A 20,393-nucleotide genomic window follows, 5' to 3' on the forward strand; every position below is an offset into this window, starting at 1 on the left:
TTAGCTGCAGAGGGTATAGTGTATATAATACAGAGCCCGACCCCGATTCCCTGAAACAGCAGATACACACAATGGATGTTGTTCCATTGCACATTGTTATTTAGTATGCATTATATGACTGTGCATCAGAATAATAATTAAAATGAAAATCTTGTAAGTCATTACAAAAATCAGAGTGATTGCTAGAAAAGTCCCAAACACATTTCATCAGACACCTCTACTCTGTTAGTCCAATACCTACCTAATATATGCTTTCAGCCATATGATTTCAATATGGTTGGTTATGATATTTAAATAAATTCCATCATGCCAAACCACTCCATGCCAGTTAGCGCACAGTCCTTGCAAAGCTGTTGAATCTGCAGTCAATATCAGCTTTCTGGAATATCCTCTCAGTAATCAGGCCCTGTATGTACGGGCCCCTCAGTATTTTAGCATCCTTTTACAACTCTGTCTCCAATTATTTCTTATGCAGAGGGAATGGGGCTCAGATGCACAGCTATTATATTGCTATTTCGGATCACTGACAATGTTTCTTTTGCAGAAGCGCACAGAAGGCACGCAAATATAATCATATCCACATCCGTACAAGGCAGGATGGCTTTGTTGCTCGAGTCATTTAATGTAGCACTGCAGCTTTCGGGGAGTGTGAGGTTCCCATTTCAATGTCAAAATGCAGCTCTAAATAAAATATGGCAATCAAATGAGAGCTATCATTTTTTTGAGTTTGAGTGTGAGATCAATTTTACATTAAAAAAAATCATAATGTTATGTAGTATTTTCCTAAGTCTGATTTAAAATAACGTCATTGCTACTTTCTAGGATGTTTCTTGTATAAGGAATTTTTGAAAAAGACTACTGCATCATATAATTAAAGTAATAAAACAAATAAATAATTTATTCTTGCGTTTTGTGGTTTCTTTTCTGTGTTTACAACACATTAGAAATGTATGTTAATATATACACAATATATTTCATTTGTACTCTTAATTTCACTGAGATTCAGAAATGCATTGTTAAGAATGCCAAAATTCCTTTGTATTTATTAATTTGCATTTGTACAAATCAATATGGAAAATGCTACTTTCCCAGTATGCATCTGTTCTTGGAATGTAGAGCTGTAAATTCACATGCTTTGAATAGCCTGCCATCTAGGGTTGGTCCGGATTTTTGCAATTTGTTTTTCTTCGAAGAAGTCTTTTCCAGTCACGAGGTAGGTGACTCCTCCTTTCGGTGAAAGTGCGCATGGGCATCAACTTCATTGTTAGATTTGTTTTCCTGCAGAGGGTGATAATGGAGTTAGTGGGAGTAGTAGAAAGAGATGTCCATGTATATATGTATCTAAGTAACATATCACTGCAACAGGTATAGGTACCCGGGGAGCCGGGTGGGCGCATGTGAATCTACAGCTCTACATGCCAAGAACAGATGCATACTGGGTAAGTAGCATTTTCCTTTCAAGGCACGTGAGCTGTAGATCACATGCTTTGCATAGACTATATAGCAGTTATCTCCCAAAGCGGTGGCTAACCTTTAGCTGTTGCAATCGTCTGAAATAGTGTACGTAAAACTGCTTGGCCAACACTTGCTGTCTTGCTAACACATCTGCAAAATAGTGCTTTGTGAATGTGTGAGGTGTAGACCATGTTGCAGCTTTGCAGATGTCACCTATGGGTATATTTCCTAAGAATGCCATAGAAGCCCCTAGATTCCATGTGGAGTGTGCTCTAGGGGGAATTCTTAATGTTCGTTTGGCTTTTGGGATTGCCTTTATGTGGTGGAGCAAAAGCCACAAATAGTTGGTTTGTGTTACGGAAAGGTTTTGTCCTTTCTACGTAGTAGAGTAATGCTCTTTTCACATCTAAGGTGTGCAAGGCACGTTCTGACACGGAATCTGGTTGAGGGAAGAACACAGGCAACTTAACAGATTGGTTGTTATGAAAGGCAAAAATGACCTTGGGTAGGAATTTAGGGTTGGTCCAAAGAACCACTTTGTTTTGGTGTACTTGTAAAAATGGTTCTTCTATTGTTAGTGCCTGAAGCTCACCTGCTCTCCTTAGTGATATGATAGCTAAGAGGAAAGCTACCTTCCAAGTGAGAAATTGCAGCTCACATCCATGTAATGGCTAAGAAGGTGGACCCATCAGTCTGGTGAGGACAATGTTGAGATTTCACACTTTAGCAGGTGGAACTCTTGGGGGAATGAAGTCCCTCCAGAAATGCTTCAATGACAGGCACTCTGAAGAGAGACAGATGATGTCTATTCTGGAGGTTTGCAGCTATTGCTGCAAGATGTAATCATATGGATGAGTACGCTAAATTTGAACGCTGCAGATGCAAGCGGGTTGATTTGATTGTTATTACAGTATATCACAAACCGCTTCCACTTTGCTGCATAGCAGGCTCTTGTGGTAGGACGTCTAGCAACTTTGATGGTGCTTATGCAGTCTGGCAGGAGATTAAGGTAGCCAAACTTTAAGATTTCAGGTGCCAGATCGCAAGGTTGAGATGATTGGGATCTGGATGTCTTGCTCTGCGTGAGGAGAATGGGTGTGAGATGTAGTTTTTGGTGAGGAACTACTAAGAGCTCCAACAGGGTTGTGAAAGAGGGTTGACGGGCCCATGTGGGAGCAACTAGGATTAGCGTCAGGGATACTTGTCCGAGTTTCCGGTGAACTAAAGGAATGAGTGGGGGAGGCGGAAAAAACATAGGCAACTATCCCTGACCAATTAATCCATAGTGCATTGCCTGTGGACAATGGGTGTGGATACCTGGATGCGAAGCTTGGGCATTTTGCGTTTAAGTTTGTGGCGAACAGATCTATGTCTGGAAAGCCCCACATCTGAAAGGTTGAGAGGAGAACTTGAGGGTGTAGTTCCGATTTGTGGATCTGTTCTCTTTGACGACTGCGCAGATCTGCAATCTGATTGTTTACTTCTGGAAGGTGTTCTGCGAGGAGATACATTTTGTGACGTATGGCCCATCTCCAGATGGTCTGTGCTAGTTGTGACAGCTGGAGAGAGTGTGTCCCCCCTGCTTTCGTATGTGGTACATTGCTGTCATGTTGTCTGTACGAATCAGGACAGCTTTGCCTACTAGATGAACTTGAAATGCTTTGAGCGCTAGAAAAATCGCTAGCAGCTCTAGATGATTTATGTGAAGCTGCTTTTGCTGCAAGCTCCACATGCCCTGAATAGTGTGCATCTGGAGATGAACTCCCCCAACCAGTAAGCGATGCGTCTGCTGTTAGCACTATATGTGGAACCGGGTCGATGAAGGGCCGTGCTTTGGAAATATTTTGTGTATTCCACCACTGCAGAGAGCGATGGGTGCGGCCGTCCACCAACACTAGATCTGATAACAGACCCTGAGCTTGGTTCCACTGATGTGCCAAACATTGCTGCAGGGGACGCTTTTGAAGTCTTGCATAAGGGACTATTAGGATGCAAGACACCATAATTCCTAGTAACTGCATGAACACTCGTGCTGGCAATGACTGTTGAGGCTGAAATTGGGAGAGTTGAGTCTGCATATTGCGGACTCTGGTCGGATTGGGGTAGGCCAGAGCCTTTTGTGTAATTATAGTGGCTCCCAAATACGCTTGTGTGTAGGAAGGGACTTGGACAGATTTACTGTGAATCCAAGATCGTGGAGCAACTGCTCTGTGTTGTGAGTGTGACGTAGATAGCTCTGTTGTGAGCTGGCTTTTATGAGCCAGTCATCTAAGTATGGGAAGACCTGAATGTTTTGTCTTCATAGATGAGCTGCGACTACTGTCAGGCATTTGGTGAAAACCCTAGGTGCCTGAGTCTTGGAAAGGTGCCGAAGTAATTCCTATTTTCAAGAAGGGCTCTAGGGGAGACCCAGCGAATTACCACCCAATTAGCCTTATAGACTCTGGGCAGAAATTGGTCGGTAGGGTCCTCCTAGAAAGGATTCATTCCTGGGTGGACGATAAAGGGATTATGACAAAGTTCCAGGCAGGCTTTAGGGCCTGCACCAGCACAATAGACCAAGCGTTTAGGCTAATGCTTCTCTATTGGAAGGTGGTCACTATCGGCAAGGGCGCCCTATATCTCGCGTTCATTGACCTTAAGACCGCCTTCGATCTGGTCCCTCGTGATCGCCTGTGGCTGACTCTGGAGGAGTTGGGGATCCCATCTTATATCTTGAAACTTCTTATTCGGATGCACGAAGATAATTTCGCTTACATCAGATGGGGGACCCTGGGTCAAAAAACCAACAAAATCCCGGTGAATAGAGGGGTTCGCCAAGGCTGTGTTCTGGCACCAACACTCTTTACATTGTTCGTGAATGGCGTAGTCTCCTATCTGCTCGAAGTTGACGCGGATGTCCCCACACTGGCGGGTGACAAAGTCCCCGCCCTTCTTTTTGCGGATGACACGCTTTTAATTTCAAAAACGCCCACAGGACTGCAGAAGCTTCTAGAGCGCTTCTCCTTGCTCTGCGAGCTGAGAGGTCTTGTCATTAACACTTCGAAAACCAAACTCCTCTATTTTAATCCAACTAGATCCTCTGGCGGGAAACCACTTGAGCGTGTCAGGGAGTTTGATTACCTGGGGATTAGAATCTCTGACAGGCTCAAGAGGCAGCCCCACATAGATAAAATGGCCCTCAACCATAAACGGGTAACTGGAGCCCTTGGAAAGGAATTCCGTGCCTCTACTACCAAACCTATTGCCCCAGTACTAGATATTTATGCTGCAAAGGCGGTTGGTAGTGCCCTCTATGGCGCGGAACTTTGGGGCTTCAGTTGTGTAGACGCCCTTGTGACCAATGAAAACAAGTTCTTTAGAGAACTTGCATCACTCCCTAGGGGCACCCCAACCAAACCACTATTGAGCGACTTTGGAAGGCGCTCTATTAGAGATTTAGCCACTCTTCGCCCTCTGTTATACTGGGCGCGGTTATGGCGTACCCCTGAGCTTTCCAACTATGCCGATGGCCTAAGGAAGGTTATGAATATGCGTGGAGCCCATAAAATTGAGTGGCTCACAAACATCAAAAAGCTTTTGGTCGCAACTGGTCTTGCATCTGACGGGGCTTTGGGGGCACCAATATCCAAGGAGGAAGCCAAACGAGCATTTTGGGTATGGATGGATGCCTTGGAACTAAGAGATCCTAACCTTGGAAGGTTGACAGAGGCATTTCGCCAGCATAAATCTATCCCTCTCCTAGAACCCTATCTGGACTTCATCACGAAGCCCAAGGACAGATCTCTTTTCATCCAGTTCAGATTCGGGACTCTCCCCCTCCGTGACCGCACCAGCAAATGGAATCTCCCCCATAAGACTCTTCCAGATTGCCCATTTTGCTCTGGTGCTGTCGAAAATATCTCCCACTTCTTTTTTGCCTGCCCAGCTTATTCACCACCGAGAATGAAATGGCTTAGGCCCGTCTGTTTACACCTAGGAACAAGGGATCACATTGAAGCCTTGAGGATCCTCAAAACATCCACTAACACCACTATAGTCTGTGGGGTGGCCACATTTTTAGGCTGGACATGGTCGATAAGGCAGAGATTTATTAGTCCCAGTTAATTCCCCTCTTTTTTATTTCCAAAGCTGCTAAATCTAATAAATTTTTAGATATTTATTGCATATTAGCTAAACTAGATCTTCTTACGACATGTTTTAAAATGTATTTTTTATGAAATTGTTTTTTATGTACTTTGTGCTTTTATGACATCACATGTCGAAATAAAGCTTTGATTGATTGAAAACCCTAGGTGTGGTAGTTACTCCGAATGGGAGCATCTTGAATTGATAATGCTAGCCAGCTACCACGAACCAGAGGTATTTGCGGTGAGCAGGGTGTATTGGGATATGGAAATAGGCGTCCTTTAAGGCCAGAGTGGACAGAAAGTCACCTTGCTGAAGGAGCGGGAGCACTTGTTGGATTGTCACCATATGAAAATGGTCCGACTGAACGTATAAATTTAGTTCTCTGAGGTCTAGTATAGGCCTAAGAGAGCCGTCCTTCTTGGGAATTAGGAAGTAAAGGGAGTATACACCATTCCCTTGATATTGTAACAGGACTGGTTCTATAACTCCTTTCTCCACCAGAGATAGAACTTCTTGCTTGAGAAGGGTGAGATGGTTTTGTGGCATTGAGTGTGGTCTTGGAAGAATGTTTGGGGTTGTGTCTGAAAGTTTCAGGCAGTAACCATATTTTATAATTTGTAGAACCCATTTGTCTGTGGTGAATGTATTCCAGACAGGTAGGAATTGGGAGAGACGTCCCCTGACAGGAGTGGAATGAATGGGAGGTAGCGGAAGGAAGTCACTGCTTGTTATTTGTGGGAAAAGTGCGTGTTGAGTTGGCTCTGCCTTTTCCCTTACCATTGTTTCCTCTAAACCCACCTCTAAAATAGCCTCTTGATGAGAGTGATTGGTTGTTGCCCTTGTAAGAGGAGGAGGGATTCTCTGTGGATATATTTTTGGAACCACCCGTGTAAAAGGAGCGATTAAATTATCCCCTATTTGAAGGTAACTGCAAAGCCCCCATGGACTTGCCGACCTCAGGGTCTTTTTTCATTTTTTCCAGTGAAGTGTCAACTGCTGGACCAAAGAGGTGTTCTTTGTTAAATGGTTGGTTGAGAATTGAGGCTTGCAATTCAGGTTTGAATCCTGAAATTCTCAACCAAGCATGCCTGCGTAGCAGTACGCTGGTGTTTACTGCCCGGGCTGCTGTGTCTGCTGCGTCTAATGCGCACCTGATGGACGTGTTTGTGATTGGTTTGCCCTCCTGAATAAGGTCATTAGCCTTTGAATTATGCTCATCAGGTAGAAATTGCATGAGCTTCTCTAACTCATCATAATGAGGCCTATCATAGCGAGCTAACAAAGCTTGAGCATTAGCAACCCTTTTGCCCGAGGCATCAATTAATTTAGATTCCTTATCAGGACGAGGGGCCTCACCTGTGGTCTGTGAGTTAGCTCTCTTGCGAGCGCTGGAAACCACAAGAGAGTCCAAAGGCAGCTGACCCTTGATGTAGACGTGGTCAGTAGGTGCAGGTTTATATATTTTTTCCCCCCTGGGTGTAATGATTCTTGCCCTCACAGGATCTTTAAAGATCTCATCTGTATGCTTAAGCAACTCTTTAGGCATTGGCAGTGCATGAGTAGCTCTCTGAGAGGAACTTAGGGTTTTGAATAAGAAATCCTCTTCTAAAGCCCCCTTATGTAGCTCCACCCCATGATAATGAGAAGCCCTGTTAAGTAGCTCAATGTATCCTATATTGTCGTCGGGTGGTGAGGGTCTGGTCGGATATAAATCAGGGTCATTATCTGTGTTTGGGTCAGTGTCATAATCTTCCCATGGGTCAGTATCCTGTGGTCAATCCTCATACCCATCCCCTTCATCCTGTGGGTCAGGTGAAAGTGGTGGTCGTGAATTTATGGATGTGATGAGTAAGTTTGGATCAATGGGCGAAGGAGGCGGAATGTAAGGCGGAGAAGCGTTAGTACCCACATTTCTCTTCTTCAGGTAATCCTCCTGCAGGCCCATTTTCATTTTTTCAGGCAATTTGCCATGGTTATTTCAAGAGTCTGGATTTATTACCAGTTCTTTCTGTCTCAGATCCGAAGGTGGAACGTTGGACCGAGGCTCTTTTGGTGGAGTCTTTTTGCCTTTGGTCGCCGTTTTCGGTGTGGAAAGTTTTGGCTCCAAACCCTTCGGCTCTGAAGATTTACTCATCAATAACGGTGGAATGGTTATCATGACATGCCCGAGCTGGAAGGCTTTTGCTTATGTTTCAGTGCCGGGCTCGAGGGCAGTGCGGACCTTGGCCCAAAAGCAGAGGAAGGATCTGAGCCTTTTTGGTCTTGTGTTGCTGGGGTATGGGGGTTTCTGTACTCACGGTATGCTAACCCAGTGTAACTTGCTCCTCTTCTTCCATGTCGGAGTAGGCCTCGGACACGGAGATATGTCATACTTGTTCGGCTCCTTGAGCGTGTAGTTCTTTGCTGAAGAGGTCCGGTGGAGAGCCGTCCTGATGTTGCATTTCGTGATGTCAAGCCCGACAGTCACAGAGCATATTCTTCGACCAAAACAATTGGCACGCGTCATAGTCTTTTTCGCCGTGTTACGGGGATAGACAGAGGTTGCACACTTCATGCAAGTTGGTGTGGGGAAACTTAGCGCGACACCTGGGACAGAGCTTGAATGGAGTCCATTCCATCGACTGCTAGCGAGCCCGGCGCGGGTAGGCTCAACGGTCTTTCAGTCGAAACGATATGCGCAGATTGGGAAACGCAATCGGAAAACAATACCATCGAGGGTAATGGATTGCGCGTTGAAGGGAACCCGAGAAACAGTGCCGAACCGGAGTGCAGCAATTCACATCCGAACCTGATGGCGGAAAAAAACAATCTAACAATGGAGTCGATGCCCATGCGCACTATCACCGAAATGAGGAGTCACCTGCCTCGTGACTGGAAAAGACTTCTTAGAAGAAAAACAAAGTGCAAACATCTGGGCCCAACACTAGATGGCAGGCTATGCAAAGCATGTGATCTACAGCTCACATGCCTCGAACATACAGTTTATTTTTCTGCAAGCACTTCATATGTCACTTGTGGAAACGAGAAATGCTCCAAACAATGCTTGTTTATCTGAAACTGAACCATACACGTCATCTCGTCCGATACCAAATACTGAATTTTTTTAGCTTATCAATACCATGGACTGAAACTCGATTAGTATAAAATATTGTAATGAATTGCTCTATAAGAAAATCATAAAGAAACTATTTAGCATACTCCACCACACAGAGAGGGCCCAAGAAGTGGAGGGCAAAAATATAACATACCCTTTCATTTACATGATAAACAAGCATTGGCATAGCCAATAGGTCTCGCCTTTGGGACCTTATAAGTGTTTTGCCATGCAACAGTTGTTGCACACAGGATATTGTGCTGCATAACTAAATACTTATAAGGTCCCAAAAGCGAGATCTATTGGCTATGCCAATGCTTGTTTATTTTAAGGGGGAGAGTACCAGCACTTCTCTTTACATTTGAGTCCGCCTTAAAATACATCAGTTCAGGATGTTAGCTTGATAAAAACCTCTATTTCAAATGTTTCAGTACACTTCACTCTTGCTTCATCTGTAATTTAAAAAAAAAAACGAGCCCACCTTAAGGACACATATGGCACATAACTTGCCTCTTGGTTCACTAATAGATTCACCGCTAGGGCAGGACGAGGACATGAATCTCTCTAAGCTCATATGTCGAAACTATCACTTCTACAAAATGCCTCTAAATGCTGTAGAAATGTCTAATGGTCTAAAGTGAAGTGGTTGTGAAAATTAATGAAATACACCACTTTTTAAAAATAAATTGAAGACCCTTTAGCATATTTTTATATTATATTTATTGCATGATGTGCATGCCAAATTGGCCAATGGCTCGGTTCGTGTTATGGCTCTTAGAGCCAAGTCATACCTTTGCCTCGGCCCTGGGTCGGTTTTCTCTCTTATTTTGCTGGTTCGCCCACCTTTAGTTTCCATCTCCAAAAGAGTCTAATACAAAAAAAAATATTTTCTGTAAGCAGCTGAATTAAATGTTGAGGTTGGCCCAAGGATATTAGTTTCACCCATGGGCCGCTGAACAACCGGGGTTTCGTTTCAAACACTGCACAATTTGAAACAAAAATCTTAGTTCAAGTCAAGCAAATGAACCAACTTAAATAAATTGCTGTAGGATGATCCCGCACCGTGCACGGTTCTCACCATTTCCTGCGACCTCTGAGGTGTCGAACAATATTCCATATGTAGCCAAATGAAAAGCGAGTGCCAAGTTAAAGAGATAAACGTCATGGAGCGCTTTTGTTCAATCCGCCACAACTGCTGCCGGTACAAAGCAGGGCGCTTCGACGCAGGGGCCTTTCAGAGCCAGGCAAACAAGCCAAGAACTGTCAGAAAACGCATTTCTTTAGAAAACGTCTCCAAGGAGAGCTGAGGAGTTTAGTATGGTTCAAGAAGAGGAACTAATGATGCAGCTGGCCCAGGAGGAAACCAGGTCGCAGTTTACAATTTGCAGAATTTATTATTAACTTGGCATGGCCTGCCTTTCAGTGGAAATCACAATAAAATGAAAATTGTCAGCTTTTTAATGCAAATGGTAAATTTCAGAAACTAGCCTGCCACGCACTGGTGCAATATTCATGGTACCCGAGATGTGGAGAGGTGTGGTGCATAATTTTTAGATGACAGGCCTGCCGTATATCACCTCTGCTTCTCACGCCAGATACTTGGGAGGAATACAGAAATGCTGGTGAGAAATGAGTTCCATGTTTGCTTCCAGCGGAAGAGACGTGTGCTTTAGGAAAGGTTTTTACAGCGGATGGACGGGCCTGCGGCCAGTTGGGTTTAGGTCGAGCAGATGGAGGCCTCCCTTCTCCAGCCCTTTTAACAACGCGTTCTCATTACACATGACATTCACTGCTTCGGGGCTAATGTAACATTGCAGAGGCGCGACTGCACTGTATGCATTTTAATAATACTTATATATATGCACACGTGTGTCAGTCGTTTGTTGTTAAGAGGTCCAAGTCAAGTTCGAAACCTTCTTATGACAGACGTGACTTTGCAGCCAACATGCAGGTTGCATTATGGGACTTGTAGTGGCACATGTATCGCTGTAAGAGTGGCACATGTATCGCTGTAAGTGTGAGCTAAACAAATGCTAGCAATGAAAGTGTTCTTGACTAAAAAGCCAGAGAAGGCCGAATGTGTATAAATAGGGGGATTATATTGAAAAAAAAGTAAAAACAAGCACGCGCGCTGCGCGAGTGGTGCGTGTGCGCGCGCGACCAGTAGGCTGGTGAGTGGGCATGAAAGGAATTTTAACAATCGAGCGCCGCGCGAGTGGTATGCGCGCACGCGTGCGATGGCAAAAGTAGGCTGGCGAGTGTTGTGCGATGCGGTGCAGGGCTGAAAGCTGGCAGGTGCACGCGTGCACGCTCGCGTGAACGCAAGCGCTAAGCCAGCCAGCAGCACTTTGAAAACTCACCTACAAAATGTCTCTCCGAGCAGCGCGTGCGCGCTGACTCAGCAAGACCTAAAAACAAGGCTAAAATGTAAATGGTATGTGCACCTTCGATCTCCAATGCACATCCCAAGAGAACATTTACAGGCTTTTTGACAAGGGCAGAGCTTCATAACGTGCCTTTACACTTTGTGGTGAAGGTGTCCCAACACCATACGGATATCTTTATTTTATTGATTTATTTGTATAGGCATAGCCTAGAGTGACAAAGAAATGCTGTGCAAAGGGATTTCTGATCCACATTTGGTGTTACACATAGTGCATGTATGATGTTCACATAACATCATGATAAGTGTTGTAACAGTGAGTGGTGGGACAAAGAAGATGCCAGTCTCTGGGTGTGAGGTAAATGGTCTCAAGGTCTTTTATGAGGTCCTAAAGGGAGGAGGATTACGCGTAGGTGTAGCAGCTTTAAACCGGTCTATCCGTCACAACATTACCTTTTCCGCTCCAAAAACAGATACACATGTAGATGCTTTTTAGCAGAATGTTTATACACATGATTAGACCTAATTCGCAGTTGGTCAAGCCCGATTTGTTTTCAAGAGAGCAAGATTCAGGACAATAGGTCCAACAGTAACAGAATAGTCCATGACTACTATGCTTGAGAGGCAATAGTGAAAGACAAAATCAAGCATTCAAAAGCATCATAAATGGAGAACTATCCTTGTCTATAGTCATAACGCATCACAGTGACAAGTACACAAGGCCCAGATGTCTCGAAGGCACATTATTACATGCTGGCAGTTGAAGTACATAAATAATCTCACAGATATATTTCTGCAATATCCAGAATACGAAAAACAACAAATATTGCATTGCCTTTGGACAATTACCTTATGGCAGTCTGCATTTTCCATGGCAAAGTAAGGGGGCATTCCTGTTACAATAATTCCCAGCAGCGCTGCTTGAAAATACAACTCGAGTTTGAAAATGGTCTCTGTGATTTCCTAAAAAACAAATACGTATTTACTGTATGAATTTAGATTACGTATAGATAGAAGCAATAATAAACAAAAATAACATGTTGAAATTGCTTTTATTCATTCATACATCAACTTTAATCCCCTCAATCTACTGACGGGAGCTGCTCAAATTGAAAACTTACCTTTTAAGGAACACTACATCACAATGCACTAACTGTTTCTAGCCCAGTTTCTCCTTCTATTACTTGTCTACTTTATGCAAGTCTTTGATCATGTACAGCGCTCTGCTGCCTTTTGGCTAGGTGCACGCAATAAAAAATACCTTGGGTCGCGAGCCAATGTTTGGTGGGTTGCAAAAAGTCAAGGCAGTAAATAAAGATGCCTTTAAATGTGTGTTACAAAATAAATACATCCTAAAGCCTTTCCTTTCACACTCCCAGTACCACAGCAAGATTTTCACATATTTCACTTTACTTTTCTTTTCTTCTATTGCAAAAGTGAGAGGAATGTGTAAACACCAGTCCCCATGTTAAAAAAATAAGCAGCAATTTGTCAGAAGACATTGCCTAACATTTTACCTCTGTCTTTGAAGCGCAGCAAATGTGACAAGATAAATACAGAATCCAACACAAGGCTTTGCAATCATCAACAAAGACAGAAAAGACCAACGATGAGGGGGTAGAGCAATCATACACAAGAACAACGTCTCCGTGACGGAAACTGACACCTTCAGCTGCAGCAGCTTTGAATGCCTAACCGCCAACATCAAGACAAGAGACAACAAAACACTACTCGCCATCTACTCTACCATCCGCCAGGCAACACCACCGCTTCCAGTGAACACCTGTCTGACCTGATTGCGCACAGCGCACTCCGAGACTCAAACAACCTAATTCTAGGCGACCTCAACCTTCACTGGGATGATGAAAACAATTTGCTAATCCGAACCTTGAATGATCTTCTACACAGCAACAACCTTACCCAACATTCCTCAGAGGACACTCATAGCAGAGGATCAACCTTAGATGCCATTATTGCCCAACGCGACACAGTCACGATCGTCCACATCCTGCCCGTTGACTGGTCCAACCACCACACCATCCTATTCCACATCAACCAAACGATCCTATACCATCCCCCCATGCAAGACCCCCCCAAATGGGCGAGAAATGTAACCCGGATGCCCATAGCTGACCTAGAGGAAAGAGTAAGCTCTCTCCTCCCTATATCCGCTGATGATCTCTCCACAACAAAACTCACCTCTCACTACAACACAACTATGACTTCCATTCTGGACCAATTAGCCCCCTTGAAACTAAAGATAGTCAGGAATATTCCTTCCAGATCCTGGTTCAACTCAGACTAACTCCGAAAGAAGACATCTAAGAGCTACAGAAAGACTGACAGAACAACCCTACCACTATCCTCCGCGATCAACTTAAATCAGTACGCAGGAAGTACAAAAAACACATCAAGAATGAAAAAACTTCATTTTTCTGCAACGCTATGGACAACGAAAAAAACAGGCCCAAAGAACTCTTTAACCTCATTAGGCAACAAACTTCCAAGCCCCCTTCATCCTCAGTTCGGGCATCCAAAGACCTGTGCGACAAATTCACCAACTTCTTCATCGGCAAAACCCCCAAATTGAGCTCTCACTGGATGACAACCTCAGCACTCCCTACAAGAGCCTGGCACCAGGGACAGAAGACACCAAACCCAAGCTCCCCCCAAAACTCTGGATATCCTTCAACCCCATCCCGGAAGCGGAGATAGTCAAACTGATCTCCACCGCCAAACCTTCATCTCACGTCCTAGATCCTATACCTACCCAACTGGCCAAAAAGCTTAAACTCTCCCTAGCCCCGCTCTGGAGCAAGATCATAAACAGCTTCCTGAGAACCGGAGTCATACCAGACTGCCTCAAAGTCGGACAGGTCACGCCATTACTGAAAAAACACAGGCTTGGACACCAATGATCTGAACAACTTCAGACCCGTCTCTAATGTCCCTCTCCGATCCAAAATCCTGGAAAGGTGCATTCTCCGACAACTGACTCAGCACTTGGACAGCATCAACCTTCTAGACCCCATCAATCGGGCTTTAGAAAAGGCTGCAGCACAGGCTGCGATCCTAAGCATCATAGACGATATTCACAAGTCACTCGATACGGACCAATGCTGGGTACTCATTCTCCTAGACTTATCAGCAGCCTTCGACACGGTTGACCATAATCTACTCAAGGCTCTTCAAGAAAGGGTAGGTGTAGATGAGGTGGTCTTACGCTGGTGATCCTCCTTAACTGCACCCAAAGAGTAAAAATCTAAAACTTCTCATCAGACTCACACCCAGTCAGCAGGGCTGTCCCCCAAGTATCAGTGCTTTCCCCCCAACTTTTCAACATCTACATGGAACCCCTCACCTCCATACTCAAAAAAGCCAACATCCTCTTCCATCTATATGCAGACGACACCCATATCTATCTTGAAACCTCCTCCATTGATGACATTCAGTGACTCAATGGCACTCGGCGGGAAGTTCAACACTGGTTATCAAAAAACCACCTCAAACTCAACAAAGACAAGATGGTAATCCTCCTCATTTCCAACAAAGAAGAGAACCCCCTAGTCGTAGAATGGCTAACAGCTATTGAGGCTCTCAACGGCAATCTCACCCTGGCTGACTCTGCAAAATCACTGGGAATCACCATAGATCCAAAACTTGACTTGACCAAACACATCAAGAACATGGCAAAGAGCGCCTTCCTCAACTTGAAACTACTGAACAGAATAAAACCCTTCATTCCGCCCAAGGACCTCAAACAAGCTACTCAATCACTGGTGCTCTCTAGACTTGACTACGGGAATGTAGTCCTCACAGGTACAGCAAAATCCCACCTAGCTCCCCTCAAAACAACTCTCAACGCAGCAGCCAGAATAGTCACCGGAGTTAAAAAATATGAACACATCTCCCCTGCACTGAGAGAACTAATATAGCTCCCAGTCGAAATGCGTGCCAGCTTCAGAACTGCCTACCTCATGCACAAAGCCCTGCACACAGGGAAGCCCAAATACTTGGCCTCCAAACTCAAAAAGGCCGGCCAGACAAGGAACCACAGGAGCTCCAACACGTTACTCCTCATCCCTCTGAAAACACGCAAACAAAAAACTACAGCCCGGTCCTTCGCTGGAAATGTGCCCAAAATCTGGTACTCCATTCCAGTCCATATCAGGACTAACCCCACCTTTTTAAAATTCAAATGGCAGCTTAAAGACCTCGTCCTCAATCGGTCTTTCTCAAACCGATAGTGCAAATGCAGTGCACAAGCCTACACATTGCAACACACTCCTCTTGAATCGCTCTCTCTCAAATCGATAGCTGCCACTGAAGTGCACCAGCCTGCACACTGCAGCACACTGATACTGTGACATTAAGACTCTACCTCCGCCTCCTCCTCCCCGACCCTACCCCTATCACCCCTCCCTGAAGGAGGCCTCGACTAAAGACAACATGCAGTCAACTAGGATATTATATGACTTCCTTACGTTAATGTGATACAGCACGCCGAGTCCTCCGAAGCGCCATGACCTAATTTGTATACCACTGTCATATTATGTGATCCTTTCATTACGATTATTGTAAAGCGCTCCGATACCATCGGGTCTGGCCAGCGCTATATAAAACTCCTTAATAAATAAATAAATACTTTACACATTTCCCTGAGCAGCACAATGAGCATATTCTAGAACATGATACAGTAGATAATATAATTAGTACAGCGTTGTGTTAAGACAATAAACTTATTTATGTATGCCCTGTAGGAGAGTAGGGTCTGGAATCCTATGATCACCCAGATTTTTTTGCTTTTGCTTCATTGGTTTACGACTTTCCCCGGCTGTGGGCCTGCCAATCAGACCCACAGCCTAGCTGTTCTCTCTCGAAATTAACACACATGTACATTAGGTGCATCCACCAATTGGAACTGGGCCGCCTTGTCAGTCCCTGTTTCAGCATACCACAGGTATCCAGGGCATCGGTGTACCCAGGGCCTACCAGGGGCTGCAGCATGTATTATGCCACCCCTGGAATGGCCGCCCAAATCTGACACAACTGGCTGCACGACAGCTGGGGCAACGTGGTGTAATCACCCGTTGCTGTAGGTGTAGTATTCCTACACCCAACCCTAAAATGGACACATGGATTCCTATCAGTCACTCCTATGGCAGGCCTTATCAATCCTGAAGGCAGAGTGCAGGGAATCATGTGGGACGGTGCTCTGGCGCGAGCTGAGCCCGTCGACGGCTTGCAGAACCAAGTCCTAATAGCCGTTCCATGGTGACGCGGGCCAACTACTTTTAAAGGCATTATAATCCTCGCAGTTATTTGCTAACTTTGGCATCGCATCACCTACACATGTCGAGTAAGGTGTCATACGAATTGGAATACGAACCCCTCGCCAGTTCTGGCGACGGGGTTAGCATTCCCCCCTTTTAGAGGGGCACGACATGGAAGTAACCTTGAACCCCGGTTAAAGTTGACTCAAGCCTCAGCATCACAAAATGGATGCTGCCACCAGACACAAGTCTGACCTCCTGCTGCTGGGAGACCTTCCAGCGAGGGGAGCTTGGACAAAGGGTTTCCTGTCGAGGGTGGTGTTGGCACCATCCCAGACAGGGTTTGTGTATCCCAGGTAGGCAGGGCTGAAAGGAAGGTGATTGCAAGTGGCACCCCGGTGCTCACTGTGCATAGCCCGGCTCAAACCAGTTTCGGGGGCACACCAGCCCCTGAGCTGGGGCGAAGCCGGACAAAGGATAGGGGTGTAACCACCCCCCTCCTGGCTCCACCCATAGGTAGAACCTAGTCACGGGCCAGCCCCTTTTCTTAGAATAAAGGTAGGAGCGAGTCCCCTTCCCAAATTGGATAATTCTGAATCTTGAACTACTTTCCACGAAAGGAACTCTTGACTATTTCTGAAGACTCTCCCTTGTAGCTAAGGAGTAGCCACCCTGCACCAGCAGGCACCACCTAAGCGCTGCGGTTTGCTGTAAGTCTCTCCTACGGATCAAGACTGCCCAGCTCGACGAGACCCGAGTCTCTGCCATCTCTGACCTTTTACCTACCTCATCAGCCCAGCTGAGAGTCGTAGGTGTGACGAGACCGCGGGACCGGCCATCTTCAGAACCTGCACGACGCTTATCTAGCACGCCCACCGAGGGACCCTCGAGTGAGTGCACCTAGGGTTTGAGAAGCCCTAACCCTGAGCAGCTCCAGCATCGAAGTCTGCCTCCCCAGCATCCCCGAGATCTGCGTGGGGGCCCTTCCGCTCCTTGCTGTTCACCGCGTTGTTCGACCACTTGCCGACCGGCTTGTGGCCCTCTTCACGACGCACCACGATTGTTTCATCACTAGTCTGGTTGCTCCAGACTGGCTCTTGCTCCCCTTCAACAGAGGAGTACCACGGACCCTCCTGGTCCACTCCAGACGCCATCTTGACTCCACCACGTGGGCTTGCCACTGCCAAGATCCGCTGCCCCATTCCTGGGCCCAGCATCATCGACAGCAGACACCTTCGTGGGACAGCTCGCCCTCCATCCTGGTCGCCGCCGCGCCTCCTGGTCCGAGGAACAGCCGAGTCCGACGTCATCCACTCACCTGGTCGAGGTGACTTCAGCCAGTACCCTCCTGGTACCCACACGATCGCTGGCTAGCGGTTGAGAACTGAGTCCCCTCTGCTTTCAGGTTTCCTTCATCACCGATCCAGGCTTGGATCTCGCTGAATATCGACACTGGTCGCCTGCCAGCAACTCTTCTTTCAGGCTCCTGAGACTACAACGAGGACTTCCGACATCTTGCCGAACCTTCCACAGCCGCAGCCTCTGGGCTAGGTAACGCGAGCATTTCGGTGCTCCATCGCAGGTTCGCTTTACAAGTGTCCAGTTCCTTTTTCGTTTAGTCCCACTGATCGGATCACTCCGGAATCAGTAACTTTAGACTTTCTAACCTCTCCCCTTCCACTGGCAGTGTAATGGTTTTGTGCCCTCGGGCATTTGTATAAATTGTGCAACCAGAAGTATTTTCATAAGAGTTTTGTATTGTGCTTAGCTCCCTGACTCATAAAGAGCCAGGGTAGTCTTGTTATAAATAAATATCCTTTATTTTCATAACAACTTGTGTGGTGTCCTTTCACTTGGTGTTCAAGGGGTATATGTGATGGTAAACAGCTGGCTTAACACGCCCTCTAGAGTTTAGCCTAAGACTGCTCGTATCCACGCTACTAGGATAGCTGGTCTATAAGGTTGACTTACAACCAATCATCAATAAGGGTTGTTTGGAATGATACACAGTGATCACTAGAATAGTGAGCACTACATATCAGGCCAACTTCTCACATTGGTGAGCAGCGGTTGGGATTTGAGCTTGCTGTTGTTTTACCACACACGTATCCTAAGAATATCGCAGTGAAAGATCACATAAGTACCCAGGTACATATAACTTAACTTAGAATACTCCGAGTTCTACTGAACCGGCTGTTGTAGTGTAACAGGGCTTAGCACACCCTGACTACAACTCTTAGCAAGGAATCAGTAGGTAAACACATAGTGTAGGTAGGTGCATCACTTACACCTCACTAGAAAAGCATGTCGGTCCACGGAGAGTCTTCGCAGACTCCCTTAGTGGTCAGTGACCCTCCACAGGTCGTGTCACGATATGCAGCTCTTAGCTTTAAGGAGATGAGACAACTGTGTGCCTCCAGGAAGCTAAACCAGGGTTCTAACCCTACCATCGCAATTCTGATAGGTCTCTTAGAGGCGTACAATGCTAGGAGGTCCTCTAACACAGGTCCCCCCAGTGCTGATGGGAACATGCCTCCCTTAGAGGGAACCCTCGGTGACCCAGACCTCGACCTCCACACAGAGGAGGAGGACGAGGAGGAGTTATCAGGAGACGAGGCAGACAAAGGTCCAGTGGTAGTCGGCAGGCTTACAAGGACCAACTTAAGCAGGCATGAGAATGGAACTGGGGGAGCCCCGGGCCCACGCTCAAGCAGGCCTAACCTTGGGAACGGACGAGCTAGGTCGCTCTCCAGAGGCTCTGGCAGATCGGTTCATACACATGTCTCTCAGGCATCTTCTCAGAGAGGAATGACGTCCCCTCAGAGAAGGGAGCATGAAGCGAAGATGAGGGAAGTCAATCTGAGGATCGAGCGGGAAGAACTTGCCCTCGCCAAAGAAAGACTTGCCCTGGCCCGAGAGCAGAAATTAAGTGGGTTAGATCCCACTGGTGGCAGCATTCTCAATAGAGAGAAAGACAGGGGTATAGACACTAGACACCTGAGTAAAATAGTGCCCCCCTTTAAACAAGGGGACGACATCCACAAGTGGATAACTGTCTTGGAGAGGGCCTGCACTGTCCAGTGCGTCCCCCCCGAGTCAGTGGGCAGCTATACTGTGGCTTTCCTTCGAAGGAAAAGGAAGGGACAAGCTCCTCACTACTAGAGCTGAGGATGCTAACAACTACTAAGTCCTGAAGAGCACACTGATTGATGGGTTCGGCTTAACCACGGAACAGTACCGGGTGCTGTTCCGGGACACCCAGAAAATTCAGTCTCAGGATTGGACTGACTTTGTCGATTGTGCCACTAAGGCTTTGGAAGGCTGGTTGCTGGGTAGCAAGGTTACTGATTACACAGGATTGTACAATCTTATCATGAGAGAACAGATTTTAAACAACTGTCAGAACCAATTGTTGCATCAGCACCTTGTCGACTCGGATCTGACCTCTCCCCAAGAATTGGGAAAGAAGGCAGACAGATGGGTCAGAACAAGGGTCAAGCAGAACCAGAACCAGAACCAGGGTGGTCAGAAGAAAGCAGACCAGAAGGGTAGTAACAAGAACGAACAAAATGACCAGAAGTCTTCGACAGGTCCCCAACAAACCAAAGAGGGTGGGGGTCAGGCTTCACAGAAGAAGAAGACTCAAGAAGGCCAGTCAAAAAGGTGGTGCCAATACTGTAAAAGTAAGACTCACTGGTTTAGTGAGTGCACCAAGAAAGGAGGGCAAACTCCTACCACTGCAGCCCCTAAGGCACCTGCACCCCCTAGTACAGTCAGCAGTGGTAGTGCGCCTCCCAAGGCATTAGTTGGGTTAACCTTGGGAACCGAGGGGAGTGACGACTTAGTCGGCACACTCACTCAGGCCGTCCTTGTCTGTACAGGGGATATGGATATGTCCCCTGATGCCAGTCCCAATACTTTGGGCAAATACAGACAGACACCTTTGATTAATGGAAAAGTGGCTCAGGCCTACAGGGACACTTGTGCCAGTGTCACCATGGTGACGCCTAACTTTGTGGACCCTGGACAGATCATGCTAGGTACCAGTTACCTAGTG

At 46.2% G+C, this 20,393-nt stretch overlaps 1 protein-coding gene across 1 annotated transcript in view; it reads right to left on the reverse strand.

Annotated features, from left to right (window-relative positions):
- LOC146810320 (cholesterol transporter ABCA5-like) overlaps positions 1–20,393 on the reverse strand; it is a 1,540,893-nt gene that overhangs the window by 525,831 nt on the left and 994,669 nt on the right. Inside the window, exon 23 of the mRNA XM_085617316.1 lies at positions 11,913–12,026. Within this exon, the coding sequence (XP_085473442.1) occupies positions 11,913–12,026 (114 nt within the window). The remainder of the gene's footprint in view (positions 1–11,912; positions 12,027–20,393) is intronic.

Source organism: Triturus cristatus, chromosome 7 (assembly GCF_964204655.1).
Source record: "Triturus cristatus chromosome 7, aTriCri1.1, whole genome shotgun sequence".
NCBI classification, from domain to species: domain Eukaryota; kingdom Metazoa; phylum Chordata; class Amphibia; order Caudata; family Salamandridae; genus Triturus; species Triturus cristatus.